The 15,451-nt window shown below is 56.2% G+C and overlaps 3 protein-coding genes across 4 annotated transcripts in view; 2 read left to right on the top strand and 1 right to left on the bottom strand.

Moving 5' to 3' along the window:
* The window catches only part of SRP68 (signal recognition particle 68), a 44,633-nt gene extending 35,435 nt beyond the window's left edge, over positions 1-9,198 (bottom strand). Inside the window, exon 1 of one of the 2 annotated variants that reach the window (XM_025999800.2) lies at positions 8,863-9,198. In XM_025999800.2, coding sequence (XP_025855585.1) covers positions 8,863-8,870 — 8 coding nt within the window. In that variant the 5' untranslated portion in view covers positions 8,871-9,198. Of the gene's footprint in view, positions 1-1,018; positions 1,220-8,862 lie in introns of those variants that run through there. The other variant, XM_025999801.2, reaches the window with a different exon arrangement.
* On the top strand, positions 7,235-9,702 carry GALR2 (galanin receptor 2). Its single transcript, XM_025999802.2, has 2 exons — positions 7,235-7,661; positions 8,859-9,702. Exons 1-2 carry the CDS (start codon positions 7,294-7,296, stop codon positions 9,652-9,654), a joined length of 1,164 nt encoding a protein of 387 aa, XP_025855587.1. The 5' UTR covers positions 7,235-7,293; the 3' UTR covers positions 9,655-9,702.
* Positions 9,703-11,154: 1,452 nt separating this feature from the next.
* Positions 11,155-14,850, top strand: ZACN (zinc activated ion channel). Its single transcript, XM_025999804.2, has 9 exons — positions 11,155-11,275; positions 11,360-11,484; positions 11,630-11,674; positions 11,824-11,930; positions 12,156-12,325; positions 13,084-13,208; positions 13,344-13,554; positions 13,675-13,839; positions 14,310-14,850. Exons 1-9 carry the CDS (start codon positions 11,167-11,169, stop codon positions 14,492-14,494), a joined length of 1,242 nt encoding a protein of 413 aa, XP_025855589.2. The 5' UTR covers positions 11,155-11,166; the 3' UTR covers positions 14,495-14,850.
* Positions 14,851-15,451: the final 601 nt, after the last annotated feature.

Here is a 15,451-nt window from a genome sequence, read left to right as displayed (position 1 = left end):
GAAACCAAAGCGTTCTAATGCCATTTGAAACTATATCTATCACCGGTTCAAAAAGTAAAACTCCAAACCCCTGAAAACAGCATTAAGATGTGAAGCTAAACGTGTTATTTCAGAAATTCAACTACATTCTCTCCATCTGTTATTCATTTCAAAAAGCCACAAAATAGTGTCTCGGGCACTCAGTTGTGATACACTTGGATGTAAACTACAGGCCCATCCCTCCAGGTCAACTGAACAACTCTCCACGAGATAAAATGCCTACAGACCCCTCAAGAAAGCTATACAAGGGGATCCCTGGGTGGCTCAGTGGTTTGGCGCCTGCCTTTGGCCCAGGGCGCGATCCTGGAGTCCCAATTAAGTCCCGCATCGGGCTCCCTGCATGGAGCCTGCTTCTCCCTCCTCCTGTGTCTCTGCCTCTCTCTCTCTCTCTCCTCTCTCTGTGTCTATCATAAACAAATAAATAAATAAATCTTTAAAAAAAAAAGCCACATAAGTGATGTTAAGCTACGCTCCTATTAAAAATGGACAAGCTCTTCCTCAATCCTTGCTCCACTGCCAGAGCATCAAACTGTGATGCTCACTATCCATTCTCCGACGGCTGTTGACAAAAGTATTAAGACAAAATGTCAATACTACAATTGCCCACCCCCCCGCAGTTCAGCGATTCAAGGTGCCAAGAGCGCAGCTCATTGGGGTGGCCACAGTGTCATCCCCGTCACCAGCCCTCCACGCGGGCAAGCGCAGGGAAACTGCAAAACTCTGCCCAATCCTCCCCCCCACCCCCGGTGCCGCTTGAGAGAAGAGGACGCTCCCCCAGCCTGGGAGGCGAATGAGAAGCGAGAAAAGACCGATCGAAATACAATACCCTGTAAATGAGTGCCGGAAAGTAAGGGCGAGAGAAACTGCAACCCGAGGCCTCTCCTGCCCGGGACGTGCCGGGACCCGCCGCCTCTCCCGCCCCCGGCCCTGCACATCGACACGTAGTCATAGCGAGCTAGGCCCGATTACTCTAGGATACTCTCCAAACTCAGGCTATCCCCGAATTCTCTGTTTGCCTTCGACCCAGCTGAAGGCCGTTCGTTTTCCTTATTTTCCTCTCCTCCGGCACCGCGTCCACCGCCACTGCCGCCGCCGCCGCCGCCGCTCCCGCCGCCGCCGCCGCCGCCACCGGGAACCTGTTTCTCGGCAGCCATCTTGCCCCAGCGCCGCAGAGACAGACGGGATAGAGGAGGCGGGACCACGGAGGCGGAAGAGAGCGAGGCCTGCCCCGACGGCCTGACGGGATAGCGGCGGACTCCGCCGCCGACGGCCGGGTCCGCACGCTTAAACCGCTTGTTGGAGTGCGCCTGCGCGTAGGCTCGGGTTCTCGGGTCGCGGTGGGCGAGGCTGAGGGCGCGCTGGGGCACGGGGCCAGAGGTGTTAAGCTCTTTTCCGGGCACCGAGGGCGGAAGACTGGAAGGTGGACCCCCTCTGTCTCCTGCATCCCTGCACGGAGGAGCCTGCTCACGTCCCAAGCGCAGAGGGCGGAGGAGGTTGGCTAAGGAATTTGGGTTTCGGGGTGTCTACGTCCCTGGATACTGGGGAGCTGGGGTTCCCACACTCCCCGAATGAAGCACTCCCCCTGTTAGGGAACCGCGCCTCTGCGCTCTGCTCTGGGGCCCTCCCTGAGAAAGCGCTGGCGGGGTCAGGGGTCAGCAAGTGGGGAGGCTCCTGGCCCTGCTGGCGACCTTTGTCCCTGGATTTGGGAGCAAGCAGTCCAGCAGTTCAGGAGGGAGACATGCTCTGCAACATGCGTTGGGAGATGTTGGGCAAATAACTTGGTTTCCCTCTAAATGCTTTCCCTTCTCTGTGAAATGGGGATAACCAATTAAGACAGTTTTTATGACGATGAAATGAGGCAATTTAGGGGCGGCTGGGTGGCTCCGTAGGTTAAGAGGTCATGATCTCAGGGTCCTGGGATGGATCCTCAGGGAGTCTGCTTCTCCTCCCCCTGCTCTTGTGCTTGCTTTCTCTCTCTCTCTCTCTCAAATAATCAAAATCTTTTAAGAAAGAAATTAAAGTCTCTACTCAGTATCACTAATCATTAGGGAAATGTAAATCAACCCCGGGATGAACTATTATTTCACATCCATTAGGATGATTACTATATTTTTTTATTTCATTTTGGGTCGTTACTATTTTTTAAAATATTTTATTTATTTATTTATTTATTTATTTGAGAGGGAGCCCACAAGTGGGGGGGGCGGGGCAGAGGGCAAGAGACAGGCCAACTCCCTACTGAGCAAGGACACCACCCCTGCCACAACCGACTCCCCAACCCGGACTCACGGAGCCTGGCTAATCCCAGGGATTGTGACCTCAGCCAAAGTCAGATACTCAATGGACTGAGCCACCCAGGTGCCCCTGGATCATTACTATTTTTTAAAAAAATAGTAATAACAGAAAATGCCATGTATTGGAGAGGATATGGAGAAATCGGAACCTTGGTGTGCTTTTGGTGCAAATGTAAAATGGTACAGCCACTGTGAAAACCAGTATGATGGTTCTTTGGAAAACTGAAGAATTATGATTCCATCTGGTAGTTCCACTTCTGGGTGTATATCCACAAGAATTGAAAGTAGAATCTCTAACAGGTATTTATTTGTACATTCATGTTCATAGAAGCATTATTAACAATAGCCAAGAGATGGAAGTAACCCAGTGGTCCTCCAGGAATAAACAAAGTGGTATATCCATACACTGGAATAATATTAAGCCTTAAAAGGGAAGGAAAATCTGGGCACCTGGGTGACTCAGTGGTTGAGCGTGTACCTTTGGCTCAGGTCATGATCATGGAGTCCTGGGATCGAGTCCTGTATCAGGCTCCCCACTGGGAACCTGCTTCTCCCCCTGCCTATGTCTTTGCCTCCCTCTGTATCTCTCATGAATAAATAAGTAAAATCTTTTTTTTAAAAAAAGGAAGGAAATTCTGACACAAGCTTCGACGTGGCTGAAGCTTGAAAATATTGTGCTAAGTTACATAAGCCTATCACAAAGAGACAAATATGGTATGATTCCATTTATATGAGGTATCTAGTGCAAATTCATAGAAAGTACAATGATGGTTACCAGGAGCTGGAGGCAGGCGAAAGGGGAATTATTATTTAATGGATACTGAGTTTTAATTTTGTAGGATTAACAAGTCCTGGAGATTGTTTGCACAACAACATGAATATACTTTTTTTTAAAGATTTATTTATTTTTAAAGAAAGAGAGAGCAGGGAGAGGGGAACAGAGAGGGGGAGAGAGAAAATCTCCAGCAGATTCTCCTCTCAGTGCAGAGCCTGACATGGGGCTTGATCCCAGGAGTGTGAGATCGTGACCTGAGCTGAAACAAAGGGTTGGGCACTCAACTGACTGAGCCACCCAGGCACTCTTGCATATACTTAATATTACTGAATCGTTCGCTTTAACATATCCAAGATGGTAAATTGTATGTTCTGTGTATTTTACCACAATTAAAAACTAAAATAGGTCTCAGGGCACCTGGCTGGCTCAGTGGAGTGTGAGACTCTTGATCTCAGGATTGTGGGTTCAAGCCTCATGTTGGGTGTAGAGATTACTAATAAAATAAAATAAAATGTATTTTTAAAAAATTCTCCCAGGGACGCCTGGGTGGCTAGGCGGTTGAGCATCTGCCTTTGGCTCAGGTCATGATCCTGGGGTCCTGGGATCGAGTCCACATCGGGTTCCCCACAGGGAGCCTGCTTCTCCCTCTGCCTAGGTCTCTGCCTCTCTCTGTGTGTTGTTCATGAATAAATAAATAAAATCTTTAAAAATAAAAATAAGGGCAGCCCCAGTGGCTCAGCGGTTTAGTGCCTACTTTCGGCCCAGGGCGTGATCCTGGAGACCCGGGATCGAGTCCCACGTCGGGTTCCCTGCATGGAGCCTGCTTCTCCCTCTGCCTGTGTCTCTGCCTCTCTTTCTCTCTGTGTGTCTCATGAATAAATAAGTAAAATCTTAAAAAAAATAAAAATAAAATAAAGATGTTACTTTATTAGCTGCTAGTTAAAAAAAAAAAGTCTCCCAAATGTTCATAAACAAATGAATGGATAAATAGAATTGGTATCACCATACCATGAAATATTATTTGGCCATAAAAAGCAACAAAGTACTTATATATGCTACAAAGCAGACGAATCCTGAAAATACCATGCTAAGTGAATAAAGCCATCCAAAGACCACATATCATGGGAGTCCATTTATATGAAATGTACAGGGGCACCTGGTTGGATCAGTTGGTAGAGCTTGTGACTCTTGATCTCAGGCTCATAGGTTTGAGCCCCATATTGGGTGTAGAGATTACTTAAATAAGTAAATAAACAAATAAAACCTTAAGAAAAATATATTTGAAATGTCCAGAATTAAAAAAAAAAAAAAAGAAATGTCCAGAATTGGCGAATCCGTACAGACAGAAAATGATTGCCTGGGGCTGGGGGTAGGGGTGGAGATTGGAGATTGATGGGTAAAGAAAGGGCAGGAGTTTCTTTGGGGAAGAACGTTCTAAAATTGATTATAGGTGATGGCTGCATAACTCTGAATATATTAAAAACCAAATGCACCCTTTAAGTGGATAAATTGTATGTTATGGGGATTATATTTCACTGAAGATTTTTTTTTTTTTTAAAGTAAGTCAGGTGGTGTTGGTCCTCTGGTCAAAACTTTGCAGTGGCTCCTCATTTCACTCAAGCTAGAAGCCATGTTCCTTGCAATGGAAAAAGCCCTCAGTGTTATGCCTGTCACCTCATCTCCTGCCAATCTCCTTCTTGTTCATCAACTCAAGCCATAGGAGCTTCCTTATTTAGGGACACAGGCATACTCTTGCTTTGGAATCTTCGCACTGACTCTTTGGAATGCTCTTCCCCTAGATACTTGCTACTCTAGGTCCCTCATCTCCTTCAAGCCTTTGTTCAAATGTCATCTTCCTAATGAAGTCTATCTGGTCACCTTATTTTTATTATTTTATTTTAGTGCATTTTATTTTATTTTTTTATTTTAGTAGGTTTGATGCCCAGCGGGGAGCCCAATGCAGACCTTGAACTCACCACCCTGATATCAAGACCTGAGCTGAAATCAAGAGTCAGAGCTCAGGATGTCTGGGTGGCTCAGTGGTTGAGCGTCTGCCTTTGGTTCTGGGCATGATCCCAGGGTTCCAGAACCCGAGCCCGGGTTCCACATTGGGCTTCCTGCATGAAGCCTGCTCCTCCCTCTGCCTATGTCTCTGCCTTTCTCTTTCTCTGCGTGTCTCTCATGAATAAATAAATAAAATATTTTTAAAAAATAGTCAGATGCTCAACTGACTGATCCACCCCAGTGACCCTGGCCACCTTATTTTAAATTGCACCATCACCACCACTATGGTACTCCCAATTCCCTTACCCTGATCTACTTTTCCTGCTAGTATTTATCAATTTGTATTAGGTTAATAACTCACTCGAGGGACGCCTGGGTGGCTCAGCGGTTGGGCGTCTGCCTTCAGCTCCAGGTGTGATCCTGGGGTCTTGGGATCGAGTTCCACATCGGGGTCCCTGCATGGAGCCTGCTTCTCCCTTTGCCTGCATCTCTGCCTCTCTCTGTGTGTCTCTCATGAATAAATAAAATCTTTTAAAAAGTCACTTGAATTTTGTTTATTGTCTGTCTCTTCTGTGAAGAGGAAGTTCATGGGAGTCCTTGATCTTTCTAGAGCTCACTGGTATATACTAAGGACCCAGAACAATGTCTGGAAAGGGGTAGATACTTAATGAATGCTGAATGAATGAATGAATGAATGAATGAATGGCAAGCAACTCATGAACATGAACTGCTGCCTTTCTATCCCTGAATAGGCAGGCAGGGCAGGGGTGTGGATAATGTTTTCCTGACCAAGGAGTGGGAGTAGGCTTCAGGGCTGAGATTCTGGGGTGCGGGTGGGAGGAGGAAAAGGAATGTTCCTGGGACCCAATGAGCAGGGCAAGGAAAGGTGAATCAGAGGTCACACTTCAGGGGCAGAAGGTGATGATTTTCAGACCCAGTGATCCAGGAGGGGGGATGTGGATAATCCTACAGAAACAGCAATGATTCCGAGTCACAAGCGCTAGATGCTTAATACATTAAAATCAGAAACGGGATCCCTGGGTGGTGCAGCGGTTTAGCGCCTGCCTTTGGCCCGGGGTGCGATCCTGGAGACCCGGGATCGAATCCCATGTCAGGCTCCCAGTGCATGGAGCCTGCTTCTCCCTCTGCCTATGTCTCTGCCTCTCTCTCTCTCTCACTGTGTGCCTATCATAAAAAAATAAAAATAATAAAAAAAAATCCGAAACAAGTATTTAGGGATGGATCCTTGGGTGGCGCAGTGGTTTGGCGCCTGCCTTTGGCCCAGGGCGCGATCCTGGAGACCCGGGATCGAATCCCACATCGGGCTCCCGGTGCATGGAGCCTGCTTCTCCCTCTGCCTGTGTCTCTGCCTCTCTCTCTCTCTCTATCATAAAACAAAAAAGAAAAAAAAAGAAACAAGGATTTAAGTTTTATTGCAACCTAAACACCTTCCTGACCACGCAGGAAAACGCTCCTGGGGCAGGGAACTCTGCTCTTTTGCAGAGCAAAATGTTTTCCCTTTTTGGATATCTAAGGCAAGGAGACAGGACCTTGATTCGCTGAGATTCAACTAACTGGCTTCAGGCCACACATCTCAGTCCATGCTCACTAGAGCCCTCCCAGAAGGTACAGTGATCCCCCGGGGCCAAAGAAACTGAGGCACAGCGCCAAAGGCAGGGACTGGCGCACAGAAGAGGCGCGGAGCAGGCGGCGGGCCGGGCGCTCGCCGGCCGTGGAAAGCCGTGGCCCCTCGGTTCACCTCCGCCCCCGGTCACCTCCCCGCCCCGCTTAGGGTCGCCCGGGAATCTTCCGGGGAGGCCGGGCCGCGGGAGAGGGACGCGTGGTCCCAGGGGGGCGCTCCCGGCCGCCCAGACAGGCCCGGGGCGCTGGAGCGCGCTGCCGTCGCCGTCGGCCCGGGTCCCGGGCAGGCCTCCCCAACCCGTCCCCCAGCCCTTCCCCGAGCGCAGGGCCGCGGCGGGGCCCAGCCCACCCCTCCGGCTGCTCGCTCCTCCCCCTGCCCCCCGCGCACCCCCACATCCCGCCCCGGCCGGTCAAGGCTTGCTCCGCCCGCAGCTCGGGCGGCTCGCGCTGGGCGCCGCAGCAGCTGCAACCGCGGGAGCGCCGGGCTCCGCGGAACCCAGACGGCGGCAGGAGCTCGGGCAGCCCCGGGTCGGGGGCGCCATGAACGGCTCGGGCGGCCCCGGGGCCGAGGACGCGAGCGAGGCGGGCGGCAGGGACGGCGGGCAGCCCGAGGCGGTTATCGTGCCCATGCTGTTCGCGCTCATCTTCTTGGTGGGCACCGTGGGCAACGCCCTGGTGCTGGCGGTGCTGCTGCGCGGCGGCCAGGCGGTCAGCACCACCAACCTGTTCATCCTCAACCTGGGCGTGGCCGACCTGTGCTTCATCCTGTGCTGCGTGCCCTTCCAGGCCACCATCTACACCCTGGACGGCTGGGTGTTCGGCTCGCTGCTCTGCAAGGCCGTGCACTTCCTCATCTTCCTCACCATGTACGCCAGCAGCTTCACGCTGGCCGCCGTCTCCCTGGACAGGTGAGCGAGCGCCCTGGCGGGCCCCCGGGGGCGGGGAGCGTCAGGCACCCGGGTGTGGGCTGGAGAAGAGAGCGGGACTCGAGGCTGGAGCAGGGGCGCGCGGAGAGTAGAAAGGGGCGCTCAGTAGGCAAAGGAACCGGGAGAGAGCGAAAGACAAGCCGGGCTGGACAAGGGACAAGGGGCGAGAGGAAGGAGATGGGGGACTGCGGCGCCCTCCGTTGGGCGCGCGCTCCGGCTCCCCGCGGCGGACCTCAGCTCTCCAGCGCCGCCGCGCGCGCCTGGCAAAGCGGGCGTTTCCCGCGCACACCGCAATTTCGCGGCTTGGGCCGGCTTGGGTGCCCCTGTGAGGCTGGCACGGGAGGGTTCCTGCGCCCCGCTTACGGATGAGATCGAGTTCAGAGGCGATGTGTTCAGAGTCTCCCATCCGGTAATCGTGTGCGTCAGGACAGCCAACGGGGTGTCTCCGGGAGACTCAGGCGCCTCCGCCTCGCTGGCCTCGAAGCCACGGTTTGCTCCGCGCAGTCGACTCTGGTCCGGCTGCGGAACGCGGGTCCTTCGCAAGGGCTCACACCAAAGTTCCAGCGAACGCGCGCGCCCCGGGCCCAGGGAGGAGAGAGCGCTGGAGGGTCTCCTCCATCCGCCCCGTTCGGAAGGACGCCGGGATGATTCCCGGGGAGGAAATCTGGGTCCAAGTCCAGTATCTCCGCGGCCCCTTCCACCCCCACGTCCTCCTGACCCTCCCTGGGCGGGCAGCGAGGTGACACCCCCCCCTCCATGTACCTCCCAGTTCCGCCGAGCGCAGAGTGTGCTGGTGGGACCCACAGAGCGTCGGCTTCCCTAAGCAAGCCCCTCGCGATGTCTCCAGGCTCAAGGAGCCTGGGTCTCAACCTCTCCGGGCACCCTCACTGGTGGGTCATCACAGCCCCCAAGCCGGTTCAACTTTGGGGTGCCCTCCCGGCTGGAGTGTGACTGTGGGAAGAGCAGATGAGTGGCCTACACGCGCCTTCCCTGCCGCGGGGTCCCGCCCCACATCCCAAAGCAGCCGAGAGTGTCTGGGCTGCTCCCGGGCCAGTGCGGTGCCACCGCGCGCTAGGCACCCTCCTGGAGAGAGGGTGAGGGGTTCGAGGGGCAAGGGTCCGGCCCTGCGCCCCGCGAATCCAGCTGCTCACCCGTCCCCCTTCCCGGCCGGCCCCACAGATACCTGGCCATCCGCTACCCGCTGCACTCTCGCGAGCTGCGCACGCCTCGAAACGCGCTGGCTGCCATCGGGCTCATCTGGGGGCTGTCGCTGCTCTTCTCCGGGCCCTACCTGAGTTACTACCGCCAGTCGCAGCTGGCCAACCTGACTGTGTGCCACCCGGCGTGGAGCGCGCCTCGCCGCCGCGCCATGGACCTCTGCACCTTCGTCTTCAGCTACCTGCTGCCCATGCTGGTGCTCGGCCTGACCTACGCGCGCACCCTGCGCTACCTCTGGCGCGCCGTTGACCCGGTGGCCGCGGGCTCCAGCGCGCGGCGCGCCAAGCGCAAGGTGACGCGCATGATCCTCATCGTGGCCGCGCTCTTCTGCCTCTGCTGGATGCCTCACCACGCGCTTATCCTCTGCGTGTGGTTCGGCCGCTTCCCGCTTACGCCTGCCACGTACGCGCTGCGCATCTTCTCGCACCTGGTCTCCTATGCCAACTCCTGTGTCAACCCCATCGTCTACGCGCTCGTCTCCAAGCACTTCCGCAAGGGCTTCCGCAAGATCTGCGCGGGGCTGCTGCGCCGGGCCCCTCGGAGAGCCTCAGGCCGCGTGTGCATCGCGGCGCAGGGCCCCCGCGGCAGCAGCGTGCTCGAGCGCGAGTCCACCGACCTGACGCACGTGAGCGAGGCGGCCGGGGCCTCCGCCCCTGTGCTGGCGCCGCTCAGCAGCCCGGCCTTGAGCCTGGTGCCCGGCCCGTCCTGGCGGGACCGAAATGCCCCCAGTGGCATCCCGACGGTTAATGCGACCTGAGGACACTTAGCGATTATGCTTTTGTGTTAAAGGATTGGAGTCGGAGGGCGAGGGATCAGGGAGGGAATTTCCTGTTAATAAAATACACAAACCTGGATCCCTGGGAGGCTCAGCGGTTTAGCGCCTGCCTTCGGCCCAGGACCTGATCCTGGTAGTACCCGGATCGAGTCCCGCATCGGGCTCCCTGTACGGAGCCTGCTTCTCCCTTTGCCTGTCTCTGCTTCTGTGTGTGTGTGTGTGTGTGTGTGTGTGTGTGTGTGTGTCTCGTGGATAAATAAAATCTTTTTAAAAAAAGATGCAAACCTTTTCATGTGAAATCACGCGCTGTGTGTCCACATATCTCACAGTTATGAGGCTCTGTGATGTGCAGCCTCTGGGACTTCACGGGGGAGCTCTGGATGAATACGCCCAAGGTGCTCTGCTGAGCCACAGAGAAAGAGAGTGGCCTGCAGCCAAGGCAGCCAAGTTAAAGTCCCCATAGAAATCCCTGACTGGGGAGCACGGGTCAAAGAAGGCTCTCTGCACACGGCCACCCAGAGGCGCCTGGCATACATACAAGGCCGCACCAGCAGCCAGCTGTGCCTGCGACAAAGGCAGGCCGAGTGCTTAAGCGAGGTCCGTAAGTCAGGGAGGCGCAGACACTATGTATGTTCGGAGTAATGTTCAAGCACCAGCGAATGGCAGGTCACTCCCTACTCCCAGCTCTCTGGGACATCTGGAGTGTCTGCAGCCGGATCAGTGCTCACCCACTTTCAGCCTTGGGGCTCCTTCCCTGGCTACAGGCTATAGCTGCCCCGAGTCAGGCCTCCAGCAGCTGGGTTTCCATGAGGCCAGGAAAAGTTGCCCCTCACCCCCACCAGTCCTGCTTCAGGGCACCCAGGAGCGCTTCTAAGGCACTGCTGGGCTGGAGCAGGCGGTGAATCCCATTGCCCTGCCCCAGGTTTGCCCCACTCCTGGGGTTCTTGAGCCTTTCAAGGCTTTTTAATCAGCTCAGTGTTTGAGCAGACGCAGGAAAACTCCAGCATGTATGGATCTCAGGATGTTGAGCGCAGGGCACTTTGGCAAGGGCTTGAATATTTAACCCAGCAGGCACCCGCTACAAGAAAGCAGGGAAGGCCTGTGGCATCTGCTCAGATTGGAAGGACCAGGTTTGGGAAAGGGGTGTGTGTGTGTGTGTGTGTGTGTGTGTGTGTGTGTGTGTGTTTGTTGGGGGGGGATCTGTACTTGCCTGGTCCACTTGGCAGTCTTTGAATAGGGCTGATTCCAGATGGTGGAAATGAAGCGGGGCCGGGAAGCCTAGGCAGGTGCACAGTGGGCGGGGCTGGGTCCTGGGCTTTGTCTTCAGGTGTTTGCGGAACCCTGGCTCAGGGCTGAGGGTGAGGGTGGGGTGCCAGCTCCAAGGCCCCAGAGCTCTTGCACAGAGCAGCTGCCTCTGACTAACCACCCAGGCCCCCGGAGAAGCAACTGAAACTGAGGTTGCAGTTTAGGCTGTGCTGCTCCATCCAGCCCTCCATGCAGCCACTGGCGATGGCCCCGCGGCTCCTGCTGCTGCTGGCCTTCCTCAGGCTGGGCACCACGGGGCCCTTGGTCCAGGGGCGGGGCTTTCGCTCGCCAACAGTTGGTAGGTGGAGAAGGTAAAGTCATTAAGCTCTGGGATTTGGCCGCCAGGGCTCCCACCCAAATGACCTTGACCTCTGTCCTTCAGCCTGGCCATCCTTTTTCAACTTCAACCAGTCCCAGGGGGTTCAGGAAACCATCCAGATTCCAAACAATGGCAGCGCGCCCCTGCTCGTGGATGTGCAAGTGTTCGTGTCCAACGTGTTTAATGTGGTAAGTGTCCTCAGGCCAAAGAGAGGGCAGGGCACAGGTGCTGTGCTGGGGATGGGACACCACTCAGCCCCAGCAAGCGGTGGGGGCTCCTGCCTCTTTTGTCCCCCTACGCCCACCCCCAGGTGACACACTGCCCCTCCCTCAGGACATCCTGCGGTACACAGTGTCCTCCATGCTGCTGCTTCGGCTGGTGAGTGTCTGGGGCAGGGGGTGGGGAAGGTGGGACTGGAGACCCTTCTCTTGTCCAGCTCAGAAGTACCAGCCTTCATCAAACTGCCAAGCCAACTGACTTGTATATACTCAGGAGCGGGAGCCTTAATGCCTTCTTTACGTCCCCAGTCCTGGGTGGATACTCGCCTGGCCTGGAATGCGAGCCTGTACCCACAGCATGCAGTCACACTGCCCTGGGACTCACTCTGGACTCCGGGACTCACTATTCAGGAGGCGTAAGTGAGGAGGGAGTTCCTGGGCCAGGAGGTCCTCTTTAGTAACTATGCTCCTCTGGTGGCCCTGCCAGGCCACAGGTACACCCCACTACCCTGTGCCCCCCTCACCCTTCTGGAACCTGGATGCCAGTAGAGGGCAGCTGGGCTATGCTAGGGTGTCCCCCTCCACCCCCTTCTGAGAAGCAGCCGAGCCTCCAGCTGTGGTATCTCCCTCCTCCACAACAGGCTCTGGGTGGACTGGCAGGACCAGAGCCCGCGGGCCAGAGTGGGCCCTGATGGCCACGTCGACCTGTATTTGGCCCTCACCACGGAGACCAACTGTGACTTTGAGCTCCTCCACTTCCCCAGGGACCAGAGCGACTGCAACCTCAGCTTCTATGCTCTCAGCAACACTGGTGCTGACAGGACAGGAGCTGGAGGCGGGGAGGGGGGAGGTGCAGCCTCTGGCCTCCAGCAGACATGTGACATGGGGGGGCAGCCAGCCTGTGTTCATACCGGGCCACCTCAGGCTTAGGGGAGCTGAAGAGATCCTAGAGCAGAGCGTGCCTCTCACCGGCACTTCCCACTCAAATGGCAGCCCACCTCCAAGCTCTCCCCTGCTCCGGGCTGCGGCCCCCACTGCAGCCGCCCTCAACAGCCAGGGCCAAACGGCAGTGTCTGCACTGCTTTTGTCAAGGCCAGAGGCCAAGGTTGCTGCAGCCTACTCCCGGAAGCATCCTAAAGGTGTAACCATCCAGTAAATATCCCATAGACCCATGGGGGATATCCAGCTTGGCCCAGAACCCCCCACCCTTGCCTCACATCCCTGCCCTCTAGGAAATACTACAGCAGCTGCCCCCTGAGGCTAATACTGCAGGCATGAGATATACTGGGGGATGCATCCATAACCACACCCCCCTCTGAGAAGTGGTGCCACATGCATTTAGTTTCACAATGAAAATTCACCTGTGAACCTGAGGTGGCCCTTCCCCCAGCTGGAGGGAATGTGGGGTGTGGCACAGAGCATGCTAACTTCCTGGTCTGCCCCCAGCCACCATCAGAAGTCTCCATCAGCCCTGGGCACCTGGCTAGTCCCTGCCACTCACTCCCAAGAGAGAGTCAGGACCAGGGGGACCTTTTTCCTGCTTCACCACTCTCCCCTGCCCCCTTCCAGTGCTAGAGCTGGAGTTCCGGGCCCATGCAGTGAACGAGATTGTGAGTGTCAAGAGGGAATATGTAGTTTGGGGTCTGGAGACCCAAATCCCTCCCCGGCAGCTGGTGCCCTGCTTCCAGGTGACGGTGAGTCAGGACATGGGACATGGCATACACAGGGCTGGCGAGGGCATGAAGCATGTGGCAGAGGCCACGGGGCCACCCTTCAGCAGTTCTGGCCCCTGATGCCTTCCCACAAAGCCCCAACTTTCTCCCTTCCAGTTGCGCCTGCAGAACACAGCGCTGAAGGCCATCATAGCCCTGCTGGTACCTGGGGAGGCGCTGCTGTTAGCGGACATGTGCGGGGGGCTGCTGCCCCTCCGGGCCACCGAGCGCATTGCCTACAAGGTGACCCTGCTGCTGGGCTATCTGGTCTTCCACTCCTCCCTGGTGCAGGCACTGCCCAGCTCCTCCTCCTGCAACCCGCTGCTCAGTAAGTCATGCGTCCCTCACCCAGCCCTGGGAGGGGGCAGGGGCATGTTCTGCTCATCTCTCTGGGCACCGGGGGATGCAGGCCTGGCCCTGACCCCACCACACCCTCCTGCCCCGCCAGTTTACTACTTCACCGTGCTACTGCTGCTACTCTTCATCAGCACCATGGAGACCGTGCTGCTGGCTGCACTGCAGGCCCGGGGCCACCTCAGGGCCAGAAGCAGCCCCATCCCAAACCCAAGAGGGGAGCAGCAAGATCATGGGGACCTGGGGCCGCATCCTGAAGGTGGGCAGGGAACCCTTGCTGGGGCAGGGGTAGAGGGAGGCATAAGTCTAGGAGCAGCTTTGACAGGGGCAGAGTTGGCAGACTGCGCACTTAGGGCTGACGCTGGGGATCGCGAGGTTATTTAGAGGCTCCAGGCACTCACTCTGCTAGCTCCGCTGTCCCTGGGCTCCTCCGTGCCTGCCCTTGGAAGACGCAGGTATGGAGCAGGGAGCAACGGCAGCTTCCCTAAGGGCCCAGGTGACTTCAAACTCCCTGAGATAACAAGGGTGCTTGTTATCGGAGCTTCTCTACAAGGGCTTCTTCAGCTCAAGATGGCCTGGAACGGGCCAGACTGAAACATTCAGTAGTTGTGAATCTAAGGAAGGGAGAGATCCAGGCTGACAGCCCCCAGGGTTCAGCCTCCTGCTCTGGGCCAGCATGTTGGGGGAGCCCTGAAAAACAGCTCCTTTCCCTGCCTCTTCCCCCACCAGAAGCTCCCGGAATGAAGGAGTCAAGGAGCTGGGCTGAGGCTGCCGACCACATCTTCTTCCTGGTGTACGTGGTGGGGGTAGTGTGTAGCCAATTCTTCTTCATTGGATTCTGGATGTGGGCGACATGCAAGTCTGACCCAGCTCCTGGTGAGGCCATACCCCATGGCGGGCAGCCCAGGCTGTAACGGGCCAAGGCCTAGAGCTGTAGCCAGGGAGGAGGGCCATGACAGGGTCTCTGGAGAGAGGAGGAGGGAGGACGACTCTCTTCCCTAAGCCAGAGGATCCCAGGCCACCCTGAGTTCTCCCTTAGTGACAGCATGCACGCAGAGCATGAAATAAACCCATCACCCAGGTGTCGTGCACATGTGCCTCGAGGGTCTTCACTGAGCTACTCCTCATCCTGCGCAGGTGGGGCGGCCACTCTGCACCCACCCCCACTATGCTCCTGAACTTCTCACCACTGTGTACCAGTCATCTGGTCCCCATTTCTGTGCAACTACTGCTGCCTGACCCTAGGCCCCGAGAGATGAGCCTGGACAGGCCACACAGGGTGGCCAGAGCTTCTCAGGATTCCTTCTGCGGTGTGCTGGACCCCAGAGGGCACGTGCAGAGGGCACTCCTGCTCCAGCCACCTGAGGGATGCCTGGGAGACAGAACACCCCCGATTTTCAGGACTGTGGGTGACGGGGACTACGTTTTCTGCATAAATCCATGAGCAGGTCAATCCTGCTAGCTTTTTCTCCGCGCTCTCTGGCTGTGCTGTGGCCTGCCCCCTGGACCCTACCCACACTTCGGGGCTACAACAGGCGGTCCCCACCCGCAGCTCTGAGCTGGGCCGGAGGCAGGCTGTTTCCCCTCCTGCTCTTGTACACACGAGGCAGCTATGGGCTCAAGCCCTTTGTCCTCCTTCTCTGTCCTTTCCTGTCTAGAAGCCATCATGTGGCCCATGCCGCCTGAGAGTCATGAAACCTAAGGTGGGAAGGAGCCCCAGTATTCTGGGAGAGTGCTGGTCAGGGGTGGGGGTGGGTTCCAGGAAGAAGTGCAGACCAGGACTCGGGGGGGGGGGGGTGCTCAGGGACAGCTCTGGGCTGGACAAGGGGTGGAAAAAGTTCCCTGTCCCAAAGGATGTCAAACTCACCAGG

The sequence above is a fragment of the Vulpes vulpes genome, chromosome 2 (assembly GCF_048418805.1).
Source record: "Vulpes vulpes isolate BD-2025 chromosome 2, VulVul3, whole genome shotgun sequence".
NCBI lineage: Eukaryota > Metazoa > Chordata > Mammalia > Carnivora > Canidae > Vulpes > Vulpes vulpes.
This window is presented reverse-complemented; position numbering and strand designations above follow the sequence as displayed.

Excerpts from the sequence above, each read along its gene's own strand:
- GALR2 (XM_025999802.2), top strand. The coding sequence starts at position 7,294 with ATGAACGGCTCGGGCGGCCCCGGGGCCGAGGACGCGAGCGAGGCGGGC. Across the intron at positions 7,662-8,858 it reads GCCGCCGTCTCCCTGGACAG|ATACCTGGCCATCCGCTACC; the intron begins GTGAGCGAGCGC and ends CCGGCCCCACAG.
- ZACN (XM_025999804.2), top strand. The coding sequence starts at position 11,167 with ATGCAGCCACTGGCGATGGCCCCGCGGCTCCTGCTGCTGCTGGCCTTC. Across the intron at positions 11,675-11,823 it reads CCATGCTGCTGCTTCGGCTG|TCCTGGGTGGATACTCGCCT; the intron begins GTGAGTGTCTGG and ends TTACGTCCCCAG. Across the intron at positions 13,840-14,309 it reads CCTGGGGCCGCATCCTGAAG|AAGCTCCCGGAATGAAGGAG; the intron begins GTGGGCAGGGAA and ends TTCCCCCACCAG.